Here is a 20,457-nt window from a genome sequence, read left to right as displayed (position 1 = left end):
TTTATCCGAGTAGACATGAGCAGTGATGTGAACAGCCTAACAAACAAGCCGGCAGCAGAGTTCTGCCGCGGCAGAGACAAAGACATTGGTGTCTCCGCTCAAAGCATCACAAACGGTTGGCTCTCTGGTTCCATGGGCATTCTGGGACACGCTAACGCAAGGGTGTTCATTTCTGAAGCATGACGTAGCACCGAGCACATGGATTCAATTAAGGATTCTTTTCCCCTTTTTACGCGGTGCCACTCTGGTCGTAACGTAAATGCTCCAAGAAAGGCAACAACTGAGAGTTTTCTCCATGTTCTAAATTAGAAATCAGCATTTTTGTTATGAGTTACAAGGGCAAGCAGTGCCCCCCCCCACACACACACACACACCTCCCCCTTTTTTCAAATGTGCTGCTGTATTTTTAAGTTGTTTCATTGGTTTTACTGACTACATGTTTTGTTGGTCGACAGAATTCCAAAGACTGCAACATTCCAGTGTGTGAGTTTTATTTAAGATATAAAGCGTCGTGAAGCCATAAATGGGGTTTTTAAAAAGCTGATCAAAGAAAAGAGAAACGGGCGATCTGATAGGGTTTCTTTGAGTTGCGGTCCACAGTCAGTTTCCTGCTCTGGAAAACTTAATCAGACATTGCTGCCGCTCATGTTCTGACATGTTGTATCCACACGGAGGCTCGACGTGAGGCGCGCTCTAAAAGATGGATGTCTCCTCAACAGCAGACTGGAACATGTGATAAGTCGTTTTTTTCTTAATTCTAATGGAAATAGGCATTTTTTGGATGACTCCTGAACATGTTTTAGTGAGAAAATCCCCTCAAGTCCTGTTGTGAGGGGTTCACGCCGCCAGATTTCTCATCCCAGAATCGCCCTCGGGCACAAAAAGAGGGACCACATCTGCTCCAATAGGCAGGCCTACCGCGATGGTGGCGTCCTCTTTTGTGTGATTTCTCACCGTGTTGACATGTTGGGTGGGGGGGGAGGGCTTCACCTGGCACTGCACACCTTCGACTGGAGACACTGAGTCTGCACTGCAGAATTAGAGATGGTATCTGCTTCTTGGGGGGCTTAAATTGTGCAAAAGCCGCGATCCAAAACAGGAAAGGTGGGCTTTGTTCTCGCAGCTGTTTTGACAGGTAGTAATGTCCTCCATCACTGGAGGGAACAGACGCAACTTGGCGAAATGTCAGTTTTTAACCCAGCGAGCTTGCGTTACCCTTTAAAATGCTCCTCTGATGTAATTATCTGCAAGACTTTGGAAAAAAACGGAAGAAAACAAGTCGAATCAAGTCCGGTAATGACCTCCTTTTTGTCTGACAATCTCCTATTCATTGGAAAAGTGTTGAAACCTTATATCGAAATGGCCCGTGTGGGTTGTGTTTTACGGCGTTATTTCGCCATGTTTTGTTAGCACTTAAGTCCTAAAACATGTATGTAGTAGTCAGATCCCCGACCGCTTCTCATTGACTTTCATGCATCTGGAATTGTGTTGAGGGAAAAGCAAAGAAAGGTCACAGAAGAACACACTCCCGGCATGTTACAGTGCACTATATTACCGACCTGGTTGTCCCATTCTTTGCCTTATCTATACAACAGCTGGAGCGTGCGTCATAAAACCTGTTGCTCATGTTGCAAACAGCCTATGAACGCGGGCTGCGGAGACACTTTGAGAAGTGTCGGTGACATGCGTAGCGGGGGTCAACCGGCCGGCGAGATGATTGACTCATTTTCCTCTTCCTTTTGCCTCTCCTCTTTTTTTAGACTCCTTTGTCAACAGCCAGGAATGGACGCTGAGTCGATCCGTGCCAGAGCTGAAAGTGGTGAGTAAGTTTTATTGTTTTTCATTTTATTTTATCGTTTTAAATGCCAGCCTGTGGGATCCCAGTTTTGCATTTCACATACGAGGGAACATGGAGCGACCGGCCAGACTCGTCGCTGGCGTGCTCTGGCTGATTATTTTAATGAGATGCGTTGGCAAGGCGACGCAGGGAGGCTTGCAGCAGGACGCAGGAATGAGTGACAGTTCTGGGCTGGACTAGTGACACATCCTGGGTCTGATCCGACCAGCCAGTCGCACAGAAAATCCTCACGCACGCTTTAAAACCATCGACTTATAAATATTTTTAAAACTCTCCGCCGTTGATTCTTTGTTTGTTATTATCTAGCTAGTGATATGATCGCCATCATTGTGTCACCTTTTAGGGAAAAAAGGGAAGTTAAACAGAAAAAGGAGCCTTTGATTGGGCTGTTGTCCTTTAGAACTTTAAACGAGGCTCTTTCTTTTCATGCTTCTAAGGTGTTAATTGGCAGCGTCCACGCGGGCTTGTTAAACGGAGCTGCAAAGCCTGAGCAGAACGTCTCGAAATATCTCTTTCTCTTGAAACGTTCAAACAATTGACGTTCCTCCACAAGGCCGTATCGTAATAAACGGGCGTTGTGTCTCGGCGGCTCAGAAGTGGGGTCAAAACATTCCCGGCAGATAAGTTCAAATGGAGATTGTGTGGGGAAATATCTTTTTTTCCCCTTCAAATCCGAGGTCGGGTTTCGTCTTCGTGTTTGATTCTCAGATATTCCCACTTTAATATTTTCTGCCTAAAATCACTGAAGGTTTTGGTGCTGTGACGGTGTCGTCGGAGCGCTTTGGTTCCGTGAAAGGTCGCCGGGCAGGGCGGTAAAAGAGCGTGGCGACTGTCTCGCCGCCACATTCAAAGTGGATTGTTTTTGACTCGGAACTTTCGCCCCACATAAGCCCCAACTTTTGGTACCCTCAACCCTCTTCAGCCCACTGGGGGACCTCGTGTTATAGACGCATTCTTCAGTCCGAGAGTGGGTGGGCTGGGAAAGCCCTCAAACTGTTCTCTGCTCTTGGGCCTCAAACGTCCCTATAATTGGAACCATACCTGACTCAGACACCCACTAATGATGCAAAGAAAAAGAGGGAGATGGTGGGCGTTGGAGGAGGAGAGGGAGGAGGCGAGGCGCGCTGAAGCCTTTGTTCTCCTGCAGACATGCTGGCATCATCGGCCCGCCCTCCAACGTGCTTCCCCCTGAAGGCGCTGCAGTGCAGGTCTGCTCTAAACATCAGGGAGGAATCCAGAGGACTTAGACCAGAACTTTAGATGTTGGACAGCAGTACTCATGGTGCTCCTTGTTCCTTCTCTCCCAAACCATAAAAAAACAGTCCGAGTTTTAATAGTCTGTAGTTTTGCCTCTCGCCAGCGTTCTCTTGGTTGGGCTGCATAAAACTGTCATTTGGATTTAGTACCGTGCAGCTTTTTGGACAATAATTGTTCATGGAAACCTATCCTAGTGGTGCATTTAATGACAAAGGTGGATGCTTTATGAGCATTTTACGGCACAAAAAAAAAATAGTTTTGACAAATGTCTCCTTTCATGGGGTTCGGATGCTAATTTCCTAACAGAAAACAGGGCACGTTCAAGAACAAGCACATTCTGTTGCTCGACTCGGGCGCTACGTGCTCAGCGCGCTCATCACCACGCTCCTTTGCGTCCGCATCTGCTGGTTTGTACCTGTCGTGTTACACCTGTCAGAAATAATCGCGGTCTCTTGGTCTTGACCTTGCAGGGCATTGTGGGAAATCTGTCCAGTGGAAAGTCCGCACTGGTCCATCGGTACTTGACGGGCACGTACGTGCAGGAAGAGTCTCCCGAAGGTAAGAGCATGCTGCCGGCGCCCATTTCATTTTAGCCGCCTGTGCCCTGTGTTACACCTGTGGGACAAACGGAGGAGCACTTTATATTCTGGGTGCATTACTCGTTCTGAAGCTTACACAGGGATTATGGACGGCTCTTCAGACGGCATCGGCCTCCAGGGTCAGATTTAATTTCTGCCACATCTGCAAAAAAGTGGATTCACCTCTGTCAGTGTGGGCGGGGTAGAGGTGCGGCTCGCCGCCTTTCTCTTGTTGTCCTGTTCCTACAGGCGCCGCGTGCCCCAGGGGGCGGAGCATGATTGTAAAACATACTTATCTCATTTGACGCCTTAAAGGCAATTATTGAAATCGGAACCAGGCGGCAGCTCATAAAGATGCACTTTTTAATGGGCAGGGGAGTATTTTGACGTTTATCATATACATCATGTTGCAACGGCTTGATTTTTCTTTTATCACGCATACAAGAAACTCAAATGAACGTATGAAAAGGGTTAAATGCACATTCTCAATGGCTCTATATCTCCGCATTGTTCCAGTTGCGTCACACCGCTGCACTTTAACCTGTTGCCACAGTTTCATTGAGTCACTTGTAAAGATAATTTGCCTCGGCGCTCCTTCAGTTTCAGTTCTCGCCTTTTCTGCAGATGTCTGTTTTCCTGCTCTGCTGAAGCTGCCAAGATAATAACGGTGCATTTATATTTCCAGGAAATTAAGACTTGAAATTACCGTTTGTAAAAGCATGACGATAAGACCGAACCCCGCGGTTTCACGGGAGCAATAACGGGTGTTTTATGTGTCACTGTTGGAAAGTAAGACATTCTGAAATGTTTTGGGAAGGATTAGACGCGACGGAAGAAAAGGAAGCCTGTTTTCGCTCCGCGAGTCAGATGTTCGTCCTCGTCGCCGCAGATTTACAATAACAGGACCCTTTTCTGACCCGTGAAATAAGCCGTTCCCTCGGCAAAAAGGAAGAAAAAGAGTTGGCAAACCCACAATTACCAGATGATCTTTGAGGGGTTTGTAGTGTTTCATTTCAGCGGGATTACACCGACGCTCATAATTACTTTTGGCATTTTTGCTACACCGAGGGTTAAAATTCCTCCTTGCGCAACATCCCTCGAGAGGTGATTGGTGGAAAAGCTAGAACGCTTTAACGAGCAGTCCTTGCAGTAATTAATGGCGGGCTCAGGTAGGTTATTTGTGCGTGGCTGCTTCTTTGGTGTTTTGTTACTCTGCTTTTGCTATGATAAAAAAGGTACCGAGGCGTGTTGCCATGGTAACACCGGATGGAGCTCTGTCGGCTCCGTGTCAAGGCCCGAGCCTCCGTGTGAGCGGAGTATGCTCCCGGCCTGCTAACCAAGCCTACCAACTTTAGCGCGCCTCTGCAGGGTTTCTTTGAGGCCGTCAGTGGCCTGTTTCTAATGGGAGGCTGAGCCCGGTGGCCAACATAATACATTACTATGTCTGGGGGAGGAGAGGCTGAAGGCTTCGGTGGGCTGCCTCATTTGATTGCAGCAGAGGCTGCGTTGCCTGAGTGCGTCGTATTGGCTGGGCTGTAACTAAGAGACAGCCTGGATGAGTCAGGTTCCTTCAGTATTAGAGGAGGACAGGTACAGGTGGGATTTTGGCCTGGCTGCTGTGTGATGCTACGTAGATACACAAGTCGGGCAGGTGCAACTCACGCTTCGGCTACTATTAGTTCCCTCCCAGGTGTTCCTGTATCCTGTATTTCTGTTGGTTCAACTGCTTGAGCCCTTTATATAATCAAATCTGCTTCTGGAACCCCCCTAGAAAAAGAAATGATTCAAAACCGAGCTGGTGCTTGATTCCGCGCGCGCTCGCCGCCGTCTTCAACGCTATTCCCTCGATGCGTCTCACGATAACTTCAAGTCCTGCGCGTTATTCAGATCGCCAAATCACTTCCAGCTCTCGTTTGTATTCATAGAGAAGCGCTCGCACTCCTGGGGACACGTCTGGCTGCAGAGCTGTCTCATTTGAATGTTTTTAATCTCCGCCACATCGCACACTATTCAAATGCAGAAATCTAAGTTGCTGCATCATTCTGCTGGTCTCCGTGCTTTTTCGTTCGGAAAGAACCGACGAAACGTCTGGAGAAACGCAAGACGGCACAAAGTTAAGTGTTAGAACAGTAATTTGTCGTGGGAACGGTGGGAGCCGGAGCGCAACAGCCTCCCGCGCTTTGGACTGGATCTCGCTGCTTTCCGTTTCGCTTCTTTTGCTGCTGCCTCGTCTTTTGTGTTTGCCCCATTAACTGTATCACCAAATTCACACCAAAGCTCATGTAGCGTAGCAGCCGGAGGAGGCTTGATGGAAAGTTCTGGAGTTGCGGCAACCTGTCCCCCCAGCAGCTGTGCATTCGACACACTAACTGGCACCGATCTAATTGGCTCCGGAGAGACTCGGTTTCCTGATGGCACGTCGAAAACTGCATTTTAAAACTTAGCTCGTCCGACTTTTCGGAGCTCTGAAAGGAAATGTTTTTTGTCCAAACATCAAACCGGTGCGGCGTCGATTTTTCTGCATCTAAAATGTGTCTTTAAAGGGGGAAATAATGCAAATGTCCCTCATATTGGCGGTTAGTGTGGACCTGCTCCACGTTTCAGAGAAAAGTGGCGACAAATATAATGAATATGTGCAGGGAAAAATCACTTCAGAGCTGCGATTTTGTGCCGCGTCGATTTAATCAAGGACATGAAACGCTCTTTTCCTCAGGTGGGAGGTTCAAGAAGGAGATAGTGGTGGATGGACAGAGCTACCTACTGCTGATCAGAGATGAAGGTGGGCCCCCAGAGCTGCAGGTAAGCCCCCCTCCCCCCATGTCTCACAACTGCTCGCTCCGTTCATGGGAGAAATCCTATTTCAATCAAAGCGTCGATTAAAGTCCTTAAAGTTGTTGCTGTGAAAAGGATGACCTCGCCAGAGGAAATGCTTTGGTGATTTCTGGTCATCCAGCTGCGTGTAATGACAGAGGAGATCATCGTTCCTGACTATCATTACTCTGCAGCCATGTTTTAGCTCCCCCAGCCTTTAAAACATGGAACAGATTTTCTGAAAGCAGGCAGTTCAGCATCTATTTGCTTGAGTTGAGAGTGTCAAGACTTGTAAATTCAACATTTTAGACTCCAGTTAATGCCTCGCCTCCAGATGAAAGGGTCGTATTTTTATTGATCAAAAGTATTTGAAGGTCATGTCAGCGAGGACTGGTTATGGAATGACGAAAAAGAAAAATCTCTTTCTACATTTCTTTAATTTCCTGGACACATTTTCATTTTTCATAATTTAATCCCTAAACCTAATCCTTAAAAAAAATTAAGTCACATCAGATTTAACCACCCGCCTTGTGTGCATCTTCACGCCTGCTTCAGGTTGGATGTGATTGACTGCCCGTGTAATCAGCGGCATAATTAAAGGCCTCCATTATGCCAGTGCTCACAGGAGGATGGGCAGAGTTGTGGCTTTGGGCACCAGTTTGACATTCACTCCCTGTGGGAGCCTGGGTGAGACGTGAGAGAGGATGAGAATGAAGAGAAGGGCGACCAAGGGGGGAATAGTAACAATCTGATTGACACTGTTACTACCAGTCTGGCCTTTTCTTTCCACAATATGGAGTTATTGCCCCGGTGGAGCACATCACGGGGATTATGAATGCATAAGATATAGTGAATTTTAAAGAATCCTTTATTATCAGAGCACGGGGAGTAGAGAAAACCCGTTAGGCATACAGCAGGCTGCTTTATCATTCCAGCCGGGGCGGCTGATGACTGTTGTAACACTGCCCCCCTCCGCCCATGCCCTGTAACTGCAGCCAAACGACGCCCAGCAACTGGGTCTGCTGGAAAAAATAACATTGAAAGAAAATGAAATGAATAATATCTCCTCGCTCATGTAACACAGTTCTGCAAAGGCAAAGCTTCGGCTTCAGAATATTATTCGGAGTAAAAGGTTTAGCTTTAGCAGATGAGTATAAAAGTTCCCCTCAGACGGTGCACAACAGAGCACATTTATGTTTATGTCTGTACAAAAATAGCTGTTGCACAAAGTTTCTTGTGTGATAATGAGGCCGCTTGCATCTGCTCCGTCTTCAGTTCGCTGCCTGGGTCGATGCTGTGGTTTTCGTCTTCAGCCTGGAGGATGAAATCAGCTTCCAGACGGTGTACAATTATTTCTTGCGCCTGTCCAGCTACGGGAACACAGCTGAGGTCCCCATGGTCCTCGTCGGTACACAAGGTGCTTGCGTCCCATCTGATATGCTCCTTTTTTTCCAACATAATGCTTCTATATTTCCTCTTTAGGTTAAAACGGTGTTTTTGTGGTGTTTCCTAATAAGACACGTCACCGATCCTGGAGGCTCTTTTTGTTTTTCCACTGTTATAAATAATTAGGAAACAGAACAACCCATCAACAGCCTCGTTATTTAATACTCGCGTTTGAATAATGTGTTTTGATCCCCCTCTCAGATGCGATCAGCGCCGCCAACCCCAGAGTGATCGACGACTCGCGGGCCAGGAAGTTGTCGAACGACCTGAAACGCTGCACGTATTACGAGACCTGCTCCACCTACGGCCTGAACGTGGAGCGAGTCTTCCAGGACGGTGAGCGCGGCGCCACCAAAGTCAGCCAGGCAGATTTAATGAGCACAGAAACCCTTTAAAGGTTCATCAGTCTAAGATTAAGGATTTCAAAGTGGAGCGCGCTGTCGGGACGTGATAAACACTGTTTTTAAGGTCATAAAAGGGTATTTGAAAACAGGAATTTTCCGATTTTTCCTTGAAGGTTTGATGCTGTCATTCAGAAAGTCTCCTCGCGTCACGCCGCCGCCTCTTTGAACGCCTGTCAGCTCTTCATAAACCCTCTGAATACGCTGAGAAGCGTTGGCTCTGCATCTCATTGACTCGACGCGCCGCCTCGTCGTCTTCTCTCTCTCCTTCTGCCTTAAATGTTCCAAAAACCCAGTTTGAAATAATTAAAAGAGACGAAGGCGCTCCGTCTACAGAAGTCCATTTGGCGCCGTGGTTCGCCTTCCCCCAGCTTCGGCGCTGCTGCGGCGGGCTCTTACGGTCCCAGCTGTCAGTCCAAGTTGAAACCATCCCCCCTTCCTCTGGGCGCTAATTCATGTCACACGTTTCTCCTCATGGTTTCCACTTGAGGATGGATGTTGTGAATTAAATTACAGGTGGCAACATCCTCCTGGATGATAGTCTCATTTGGCTCTGGAGCCGTGTGATTAAATCTCCTGGAAAGGGAGAGATCGCTTCCCTCCGCAGAGATCAGTGTTGGGAAAAAATCCCCTGAGGCGCGACTACAACGGGATGTCTAACATACATGTAAAATCTGTAACGCGACGCCACAGGGATGCTTTCCGTCTCTGCGCTCCGTGGACCCCCATTAAAATTCATTCCGTACACAAAAGCAGATGGCCTCATTAATTAGATGCCCTCCGAATGGCTCGATGCGTTCCCTGTCAAACCATTTTTATGCAGAACGGGGATGAATGCACGGTTTGACGTCGTAGCTGTAGCATGGCGACACGTGTTGGCGGCCGGATTCAGGGCTGATTGGGCGTTGCGACGCTAGCATTTAGCATTTAGCAGCAGCTGCTTCAGTCGTCACATTCGGTCTCTGCTCAGGATTGAGATCACTTGTTTGTTTACATCTGTCCCGTTCATTTATGGCTTTGCGTTGCCGTGTCTCCACCCCTTTCTCGTCCAGTTGCCCAGAAGGTCGTGGCCATGAGGAAAAAGCAGCAGCTCTCCATCGGCCCGTGTAAATCCCTCCCTAACTCTCCCAGTCACTCATCAGTCCCCACTGCATCCATCCCCTCCGTGCACCTCAACCAGGTAAGATCGGAATCGCACTCCTTCCAGATTTCTCCTGTTTGATGTCAATTCTTGCTATATAAAGAAGTTCCCTGCGCCGTTCATGCCACTTTTCTCCAGAATCAACTCGCCACACTACCGTGTTCTGAATTAACCTGCCTGTTTGCTTTTCTATACTCCTGCTCCTTTTCTGTCTCTCTGGCTTTCCTTCCTCCCCTCCTTTTCCCTCTGATTTCCGTTGGTTCCTCTTAATCTCTCTCGCTCCCCAGGCGGCCAATGGCGGGGGTGCGTTCAGCGACTACTCCTCCTCTGTTCCTTCCACCCCCAGCATAAGTCAGCGAGAGATGCGGATCGAGACCATCGCTGCCTCCAACACGCCCACGCCCATCCGCAAGCAGTCAAAGCGCCGCTCCAATATTTTCACAGTAAGTATGCGACAGCTGATGCAAAGCAACACCCACTCGCACTACTAGAAGCCATGTTGCCACTTTGGGACTTTGTCCACCAGAGGGAGACAGGCAGCACAAAAATGCATCCAGGCCAACTCTCCTGTCTCCACTGCAGGCAAAAAAAAAGTGTCCATACAGCACAATGGGCAAAGGAGAAACCCATTTTTCTTTTTTTAAATCAAAAATGATCAAAAATAAGCACTGTGGAAACTCTTATCATGTCCATTTTTTCTTTCCTAATTGGATGAAACTGCGCATGGATTTGATTTTTCACCTTAAACCTTGCCTCGTTCGGGCACTCTGTCCAAGTCTTTGACTTGCCCTCGTTGTTTTTTTTCTTCTTATTTTTACTAGATCCTTTCTTTGCAGTGATCTCTCTCTCTTGAAGAGAGACAGCAGCGTCAAATTCCCACATCTCCTGCCCCAACAAGCCAAAGTCCGAGCCAGCCAAAACCGAAAACAATAAAGCCACGTACAGCCAGGTTCCAGATTTAAAAAATTAAAAAAAAAATTAAAAAAAAAATCGCAATACAAACCAGTCATCCAGCCCATAATCCCCCAGTTGAATCACTTCTTCTCTGGCCTAAATCCACAAATTTCCAGAGCCCAAGATTATAGAGCACACTAGTGTCCTGACCCCTGTCTGCCTGCTCTTGACCCTGTGTCCTGTTGTTATTTGCCCTTTGCTCCAACAAAATAGCCTGTGTGTGTACTAACCACTCTAATTTCCTCAGCTGTCCTATGCTTGTCTTTTACTTGTAGCCTTTACCCTCTTCTTCTACCCAGTCCATCCCCCCCTTCCTCCTCCCTCCTCTCTCTGACACCAGCTCTCTCTCTTGCTGCTTAGATTTTTCATCTTACACAGCCAGACCTCTGCCTTATCGATTCTAGGAAAGTGGACAGAAACTCTGCCAAAATTCATCCTCAAAGGCCTGAACCGATACCAGGATGAACAGAGAAAAAACCCGACGCGCGCTTTTAGCTGAATTAGCTGAGTCAGCCTTTCACACGCTTTCCGAGAGTTTAAAATTTCCTCCCGGACTTTTTAAGCTTTAAAGGCAGAGACCAGGCCAAGTGAGATTACACCCCCCCCTTTCCCCTTTTCACTGCATCGTCTCTCTTACTCAACTTTCCACTGCCAGTATAATGTAATTTTACCATTGCCGGTTGTCATAGCAACCCTGTGGGAAAGTGCACGAATGTTCGTGTTGGTGTGTGGCTGTTTGCCACAATAAGGACGCAGAGCTTTCCAAAAGTAGAGGCTGAATTCCATGGCTAGCTTAAATAAGTGAGGGGAAAAGCTCTGTAATGAGACACAAGTGACCTGAGGACACTGGAGTGGAAAAGCAACGCTCCCCCCACCGACAATGGTGGTAGAACATGGTGCAGAAGCTACAGAGGCTCCTCAAATGTTGCAGCAGGTCGTTGCTAACACGTCAGCTATGATCAAGGGATGATTTTTTTTAAAAATTTGCACTATTTTATGTCGTATTTACTATCCCCCTAGCAACAAGGTGGTACCAAAGTACCACATAAACTGGGGCAAGTTGAGCTGCGATGAGTAGGGTCCATGCTGTGGAAAAGGGGCATGAAAGAACCCTCCTTCCCACCTGCGCAACCCCATTTCCCCCTTTCTTCTGCCCTCTCAAACTCCTGTCTCACCTTCCTCCCTCGCCCATCCCTCCCCTCACTCCCCATCTGTTCCCTCCTCCTCCTCCTCCTCCTTCTGCATTCACCCTGTCACCCCAGCTGTTGTGGAGGCCGCAGCCTTTGTGGCCTCTGAGCAGTACAGGCTGTGTGCTAGCTCCCCTTGTTGTCTCCCTTCCCCCCGCTAGGTAGTGACTAACCATGTCCACCAGAGAAATGAGCCTCTCCCTGTCCGCGTCATGGAGATGCCGAAGCACGCCACCTACCCGGTGTGGGTGCCGGAGTGGCAAGCCGAGCGGGAGTTTCAGCTCATGACCTTCTGAGGAGCAGCGAGCCAAGGGTGGGCGGCGGGAGGGTGAGGGAGGAGGAGGAGGAGGCAGAAAGAAAAGTGGGCCATGTCGACTTTTCTTCAGTGAGACTTGAAAAGTGCAGTGGGCTCAGGAGAGGAAGACTCGCAGCACCGACCGTGTCATGATACAAAACAACAACAAAAAATGTCCCGTTCCCAGCTTTTCCCATTTTAAATAAACATTGATGTGTTTGTAAGTAGCTCCCCAATGTTCATTTTAAAAAAAAAAAAGCAAACATATATATATGCCCTAATCGTAACAGAAGAGCTTTCACAGATCATCATCATGAGAAATGAATTACTAAAACTACTGGAGACAGAATTGTCAATATTTGTCACTGTTGTGGCACTGGCATCGGGACTCTTGAAATCGTGAAAAATCCTTGAAAGTTTTGATTTTTCCCCCCACCCCTCCAAACGTACGCAGATATAAGAAGAGGTTTTTCCATTATTGATTAGTTTTGCAAGGTATTTTTTAAGCAAATAAAATAAAAATAGAATTTAAAATCTTATCACGCCGTCTTTTTACCACGTCATCATTTTCATCACCGTCATTTCAGTGCAGTTGTCATGGCCGCCTGTGGCCGCTAGGTGTCACTAGAGTCTAGATTATTCTTTCCGAGTGCTTCCATAGTGAAAAGCTGTAAACAGCCTTTTGTAATATGTCTGTGGTTTCCTCTTGGGGTGACCCGTCGCTTTTTGTGTTGAAAAGCACACTGTATAGGATCTTAAATTAATCCAGCATCATTTTTATACTCCAGTCCCATCCCACCCATTTGTTCACGTTCATATATTTTCAGTGTTCACCATTTGTTTGGCAATTTCGTGCTTTTAAGTCCCCGGATCTCCGTGTGTAAGTCAAAAACACAACCAAAACAGACCAGTTTAAATATAATAATAATCATTTGACACTGTTTTTCAATATTTGCAGATTTGTGCTTCTGTTTCCAACCTTTCCTCATCAAAAAGGGCTTTCCAACTCCTTCCGAATTAGAAGAGTGTGCTGTTTTGTTTTCTAAAATAAAAGAGTCCCCCTGCTTTGCCAGTCCTGATAGAGGAGAGATAATTTATTGAGGACTTGCGGCTTCTTGCAGCTTCGGCCCCCGATGCTTCCCGGTATTCAGGGGAAGCCCTAAAACTTGCATTTCACAGAACTGTAGGACGTTGCGTCAAGTTTGAGTGTTCGACGCTGCTCAAATCAGACTGTGAGACTGACTGTAGGGACTCTTTTGGAAATGCCCACCCCTCACACACACACACACACACACACACACATTCATTCAGACATCCCACACGACAACACGCTGTACAGTCAAGTCACTCTTGGAACTGCTTTCCTGCCGCCCAAAGGACTCGGCCTTTCCGCACATGACATCACACTGCCTTTGCCATAAACGAGGACTCAAGGACTCGAGGTGCCAAGTCGTGTTTGTGTTCGTCCTTTTAGCTTCGTCCCGCATCCGCTCGGTCTGTGTTTTCAATTGGTTCCTCCTTTTTCTTTTCTCCAGCGAGTGTCACCGAATCGAATGAAAATCTGAAATGAAAGTATTTTCACAGGGGTGTTTTAGATGAGGTAATTTTTATGAAGGCCTTCATAAAAGTCAGGGTAGAGTTTGAGGGGGTTGACTGAGCTCTTGTCCTGGAAATTGCCAAGAAATGAAACTGGGTTGCACCGACTTGTATGAATGTAGTTTAATTTACTTTATTTTCCCTTAATTTATTAAGTTATTTTTGCACATTCATTTGTGTTTTCTTAATATTTATTTGGTTCTCTCAGCTTGGGTTTGGTACACAGATTATGATCTCTTGCATAATCGCTTTTCTATCATGGACGGATTGACAAAAATATAGACTGCTGTATATCTTGTATTGTATTTTATTTACAATGGTACTCTATAAAAAACAAAGTACATACATATAAAGGAGTATATCAAATAATGCCTTTATTGTCCACCCTATATTTTGTGGGAACTGCAATGTTTGGCTCAATCTGTTGACTATTTTGAAGTGAATTTGTGACTTGCTTTGTATGGTGTCTGTATAGAAGCTAAACAAGTCATCATTAAAAACAAAATAAAATGTTGCAAAAATACCAACCACGGAGTCGGTTTACTTGGCCCGAGACTCACTTCTTCTCATTGGTGACTGGACATCTCTCATGTTCTGAATGAGACCATTCACACACGTCTGTCACTGTGTTTCACCTCTTTATTTGTTCTGGGAGGGAAAAGTTGTTGGTTTTTAACTGATTAACTGGTTTTATTGAAAGCTTGAACTGACGAAGCCTTTCGACCCGCAGGTTCCAGGGGAAATGTTCACGCTCCTTTACTGCTTTGATGCTGAATCGTGCTAATTTTCTGGTTTTGTTTAATGATTTTTATCCCCCACCAGGTTTTGCAGGGTCACATGACGCCAAGTGCTTTTACTCAATTTACATTAACCATTTTTTCCTTCTTCCCCTTTAACCTGTGATGAATTCCAATGTTTTTAAAATGCAACCAAAGGCTAACTATGCTAAAGGTGCAGCTGAAAGCGCGGCTCCACTCGAGGCCCGCTCTGGGCCTCAGACAGAGGGACGGATCACCTAAAAGGGTTTCAGGACTGAGTCATGACTCGATGTGTGGTTGTCCTCGGTCTCCTCTGTGTTGAGATGTGTCTGGTGCAGTCTTGGTTTGGTCTCCGTAGTTTCTTTTTTTTTTGGAAAATCTTGCACGTCGGTGTTACTGCTGTTTGTTGCGCTGGTCTGCTTGTCTGTTGATTTCAAGCTTCTTTTGAGACTCTATTTATTTCATTTTTGTGTCTTTTTTATTTTTATTTTTTGGCAATATTGAGTTTCTCCACACAAGCCCTCACCCTCACCTTCTGCCCCCAGATTTTCTCGCCCCCACACACACACACACACATTCATTCAGACATCCCACACGACAACACGCTGTACAGTCAAGTCACTCTTGGAACTGCTTTCCTGCCGCCCAAAGGACTCGGCCTTTCCGCACATGACATCACACTGCCTTTGCCATAAACGAGGACTCAAGGACTCGAGGTGCCAAGTCGTGTTTGTGTTCGTCCTTTTAGCTTCGTCCCGCATCCGCTCGGTCTGTGTTTTCAATTGGTTCCTCCTTTTTCTTTTCTCCAGCGAGTGTCACCGAATCGAATGAAAATCTGAAATGAAAGTATTTTCACAGGGGTGTTTTAGATGAGGTAATTTTTATGAAGGCCTTCATAAAAGTCAGGGTAGAGTTTGAGGGGGTTGACTGAGCTCTTGTCCTGGAAATTGCCAAGAAATGAAACTGGGTTGCACCGACTTGTATGAATGTAGTTTAATTTACTTTATTTTCCCTTAATTTATTAAGTTATTTTTGCACATTCATTTGTGTTTTCTTAATATTTATTTGGTTCTCTCAGCTTGGGTTTGGTACACAGATTATGATCTCTTGCATAATCGCTTTTCTATCATGGACGGATTGACAAAAATATAGACTGCTGTATATCTTGTATTGTATTTTATTTACAATGGTACTCTATAAAAAACAAAGTACATACATATAAAGGAGTATATCAAATAATGCCTTTATTGTCCACCCTATATTTTGTGGGAACTGCAATGTTTGGCTCAATCTGTTGACTATTTTGAAGTGAATTTGTGACTTGCTTTGTATGGTGTCTGTATAGAAGCTAAACAAGTCATCATTAAAAACAAAATAAAATGTTGCAAAAATACCAACCACGGAGTCGGTTTACTTGGCCCGAGACTCACTTCTTCTCATTGGTGACTGGACATCTCTCATGTTCTGAATGAGACCATTCACACACGTCTGTCACTGTGTTTCACCTCTTTATTTGTTCTGGGAGGGAAAAGTTGTTGGTTTTTAACTGATTAACTGGTTTTATTGAAAGCTTGAACTGACGAAGCCTTTCGACCCGCAGGTTCCAGGGGAAATGTTCACGCTCCTTTACTGCTTTGATGCTGAATCGTGCTAATTTTCTGGTTTTGTTTAATGATTTTTATCCCCCACCAGGTTTTGCAGGGTCACATGACGCCAAGTGCTTTTACTCAATTTACATTAACCATTTTTTCCTTCTTCCCCTTTAACCTGTGATGAATTCCAATGTTTTTAAAATGCAACCAAAGGCTAACTATGCTAAAGGTGCAGCTGAAAGCGCGGCTCCACTCGAGGCCCGCTCTGGGCCTCGGACAGAGGGACGGATCACCTAAAAGGGTTTCAGGACTGAGTCATGACTCGATGTGTGGTTGTCCTCGGTCTCCTCTGTGTTGAGATGTGTCTGGTGCAGTCTTGGTTTGGTCTCCGTAGTTTCTTTTTTTTTTGGAAAATCTTGCACGTCGGTGTTACTGCTGTTTGTTGCGCTGGTCTGCTTGTCTGTTGATTTCAAGCTTCTTTTGAGACTCTATTTATTTCATTTTTGTGTCTTTTTTATTTTTATTTTTTGGCAATATTGAGTTTCTCCACACAAGCCCTCACCCTCACCTTCTGCCCCCAGATTTTCTCGCCCCCACACACACACCAGCACACACCACTACGCCCCACAACCTCACCTCACTCCCCGTGAAATCCCTCTCTCTGCTTTATCGTGAATGTGTCTCCGGTCGCTGACTGTGGTTCTTGTTTTCTTGCAGTCACGGAAAGCCAGTGAGCAAGCAAAGAGCGTTGACAGTAAAACAGACAGCATAGGCAGTGGAAGGGCCATACCTATCAAACAGGTGAGCACATTTACCTATTTTTACCCCCACATTTCCCTGGTAAGTATTTCTATTTTCTCTAGTGAAGTGATTTTTTTTAATAGGATGTGTAGAAAGTCAGTGCCCATCACTGTAGACCAATTTGGGTTTTTAGGGTGTTATGTGTAGTTGTGACCGCTAGATGGCGACATGACACAACAAACATGCTGAATCAATCACCCGAAGAAGATGAAACAGGTTTCACACATGATCAGAAAGGTCTTAAGAATCAAATATCTCTGTTTGTGTACCTCAAAAGTGACAAAACTCTAGTTAATTTTAAGATTTAGAATTATGTCCAAATACCTGATGTAACAATTATCCATGTTGTGTTTTTCTCAGATTAAAATTATGGGGGCCTGATAACTTGTGAACCATTTGAAACAGCAGTTTACAGCAGTTATTTTATGTATATTGCAGTTTATTGTCAGGTCTAAAATCACCTTTATGTGTAATATCATGGAAGCCTATATAACAGGTCATCTTTATTCGAAACCCCAACACTTGAGCAGAATGGACTGTTTTGAAAGGTGTCGTATTAATTCATATTAACTATCATTAAGAGAATATTGATGATTAAAAATGGGCATTAAGCCATAGATGAGTATTAGTATTGATTTCCCAGATTTGTTCATTTCCTGGAGATGATAACAAGCCTGGTGGGTGGAGAGTTCTGCCGTTATCTCCTTCATTATAGCGGTGTAACGTTAGCCCGGTTAGCTTTTCCTCAGTACAACAGAAACTTTTCACAACTCGAGCCTGTGCTCTCTCTGTTTATGGGGGTGGGGGGCATCACGCTGGGGGTGACTTGCTGATCTCCAGGGTAGTCAAACGCACAATCAAGGAGATCAAAGTGCCAATGTGTGCTTAATTACCACTCCCCTCTGCCCTTCTGCCCCATCGGGTCAGATTACAGACCCCTCCTCCCCCTCCTCCCCCGACCCCCTCCTGTAAAAAAAAAAAAAAAAAAAGAGGATAACAATGCACTCAGTAGCTGTCGATGGCTCCTCAGTGCCGAGCGCATTCTTGTCCCATCATCAACCCCCCCAGCTCCACATGCAGGCGCCGACACACACTTCTCCCGTCCTCTCCGAGGCCTGTCAAAAAGAGCAGCTATCAGTCAGCCGCCGTGGCAGGGCGCCGCTTCGCCGCTGCTCCTCCCACAAAAGGAGCGAGAGCCGCCATCGCCTCTGTGTGGATGCGGCAGTTGCGTGGACGCACCATGAGTCAGGTGGACACACCCCGGTGTGCTGAAACGACCCAACGATTCGGTCCCGCTGCCTCCGACCGCTCCTCGGTGCTCCTCCGGAGCGGCGCGGAGGCCAGAAGCGCCCAAACAGAACCTACAGAAATCCGTCTGCACTCGTAATGATTTCAACACCGTCGTCTTAATATCTTTATTGATTTGGCGAACACCTCCGAATGTGTGAAGGTCCAGACTGATTGTGTATAGATTTATTTATGCTTCAGTTAAACCATGAGATGAACGGCACATTTGCTTGTAAAACATGTATTAGAAGGTCGCCAGAGGCCCTTTGACTGGATCATTTACTTTATATGATTAGGGAGCCATTTAAAAGTGTTTACATTTATTTTATTGACCATATTGAGGAGAGTCTGGACAGTCAGCAACTTACTGGCTGGAGATCTGAAGGGTTGATTTAAAATAAAATGAACAATATTTGTGGCCCAGTATGAATATAAACAATAACTATTTGCATATTATTTACTGAAATAATCTGCATTATTTAATTTTCCTATTTAGTATAAAATCACTATATTATTAGTAGTAGTGGTGCCTGAATAAACAGTGGCTCAAATGTATAGGTAAAAATAATCATATTTATTTGACATCAAGTTTGATGTATCTTTGTTAGATTAAGTTGTAAACAGTCAACGGTGGGTTTAATAATATAACTGGGATAAAACACAGTTGGACCCCCAACACACACACACACACACACACACACACACACACACACACACACACTGCACACGCATGCACATGAGTCGGGGATCAGATTAGGATGATTGTCGGCAAACAGCCTGGTGCCCAGGTCGCCGAAGGTCGGCGGTGCCTGATGTGTTAATCAGGATTAAAGCCTGCAGGCCAGGCCCAGCTCACACCCACACACACACACACACACCCACCCACACACACACACAAAATACAGGCCCTGGCTGTAAAAGCACAAACATTACCCCTGCTTAATCCCCTAATTAAGCGTGCCCCTCCTCACTGTTTAACCCCGGAGAGCCTCCTGGCCCTTGCACTCAGCAGCGTTTGGCCACCTCCAGCGGAGGAACTGCATTGTTTACCAGTGGATTTACTCAGCAGATAAGGAAACCATCTGAAGCCTTAAAAAGCCTCTGAAGATAAAGTAGAATGGAATAAGGGCCGAGCGGTCTTTGAAGAGGGGAGATCACACTCCCTAATCCCCGGATTGAGAGGTCTCCCAGAGTTCGGCATGTTATGTGTATGAATGCAGGGAGGGGGTCTGGCAAATTGGATTGTCTTCCATTCTTTGGAGCCAAAGGGAACTTGGCCGGTTCGGATGGTCTCCGGGAATCTAACCTAGGATTTAATGAAATCACACCCGTCGAATGCGGTTTAATATTTGTTTTCTTTGCAACGTGTCACAAATCTGTGCTGACAATGCGAGCGCTGGTTTATGTTATTTAACATTCACGACGGCTCATATCCTCCACCCCGCTGCTCGGAGAGGAGCGGGCGCTGACTGCCGTGCCTTATCTCTTCCAGGGAATCCTTCTGAAGCGGAGTGGCAAATCTCTCAACAAGGAGTGGAAAAAGAAATATGTCACGCTGTGCGATAACGGCGTCCTCACTTACCATCCCAGTTTACATGTGAGTCGTTCACCCACCTTCTCTTGCATTTCCTCAGTTTTGCAACCGTCTTTTAAGTGTGTGTTACATCGCGTTTGTACTCCAGGATGCAAGCTGGAGCTTTTGATGTTGGCCTTTTCCCCCTCGCTGTAATAAAATGGATCACAGTCCCACAGGCTGGTAGAGATTTATCACTGTATATAAGAGCTCTATTAGCAAAGCCTGTGATTTCAAAGCTTGGTATTAAAGAACAGGGTGCCCCGGTGGTCATCCCTGCACCCCCCTGTGGTGTCCATCTCCAGCCCAGCCTAATGGAGACATGCCTGTACGGCGGCGTGCTCGCCGCGCCCGGACTCCGCGCTGCCTTGTATTTATAATGGTTCTCGCCGCATGGCAGCGAAGCCTGAGCGGCCTCCCACATCCATCTTTGTCAGGATCCCACTGGGCCGCTAATACCTCTTAAACACTTGGCTGCCTGGCAGCTCAGGAGCCAGGTGCCAGTGTCAAAAACGCCCATCTCGCTCCAAAATGCCTCCACTTCCTCCTTTTATCGCTCTGAAATGCTCCTCGCCGCCATTAGCTGTTGGCGTCTTTCAAACAAAGTCAAATAAGAGGCGTGATCAACAGTTTGCATCTAAAGGAGCGGGTTAAGCGCACCCCCTGAGCGCGCCCTCGTTGCTCCGACTGTGTTAGTGATTTAATTTACAAGCGGTTATTAGCTTTGCTACGCTGATGTATGCAATCGACTGAACAGGCCCCGGTCGCCGCAGCTGCTACAGGTCATCAGGGCGATCTGCGAATCTGTGAATCCGTTGACTCCGGGAGAGGGGTGAAGTGAGGGAGACGGTTGCATTAGCGCGGTAACAACTCCGTCTCATTTAGAGCAGCGGAGCAGAGAAGAAGAAAAGGGGGTAGAGAG

General features: G+C 46.3%; 2 protein-coding genes across 3 annotated transcripts in view; one reads left to right on the top strand and one right to left on the bottom strand.

Moving 5' to 3' along the window:
* The window catches only part of LOC130538561 (trichohyalin-like), a 121,946-nt gene that overhangs the window by 22,090 nt on the left and 79,399 nt on the right, over positions 1-20,457 (bottom strand). The gene's annotated exons all lie outside the window — the stretch shown is intronic.
* Positions 1-20,457, top strand: part of agap3 (ArfGAP with GTPase domain, ankyrin repeat and PH domain 3) — a 52,869-nt gene that overhangs the window by 5,096 nt on the left and 27,316 nt on the right. Inside the window, 9 exon segments of the mRNA XM_057056257.1 lie at positions 1,761-1,819; positions 3,586-3,673; positions 6,407-6,492; positions 7,780-7,921; positions 8,152-8,286; positions 9,404-9,531; positions 9,780-9,935; positions 16,592-16,675; positions 19,455-19,559. Coding sequence (XP_056912237.1) covers positions 1,761-1,819; positions 3,586-3,673; positions 6,407-6,492; positions 7,780-7,921; positions 8,152-8,286; positions 9,404-9,531; positions 9,780-9,935; positions 16,592-16,675; positions 19,455-19,559 — 983 coding nt within the window.

Source organism: Takifugu flavidus, chromosome 15 (genome assembly GCF_003711565.1).
Source record: "Takifugu flavidus isolate HTHZ2018 chromosome 15, ASM371156v2, whole genome shotgun sequence".
NCBI lineage: Eukaryota > Metazoa > Chordata > Actinopteri > Tetraodontiformes > Tetraodontidae > Takifugu > Takifugu flavidus.
The sequence above is the reverse complement of the archived record's forward strand: the minus strand, read 5'-3'. Positions and strand labels throughout refer to the sequence as shown.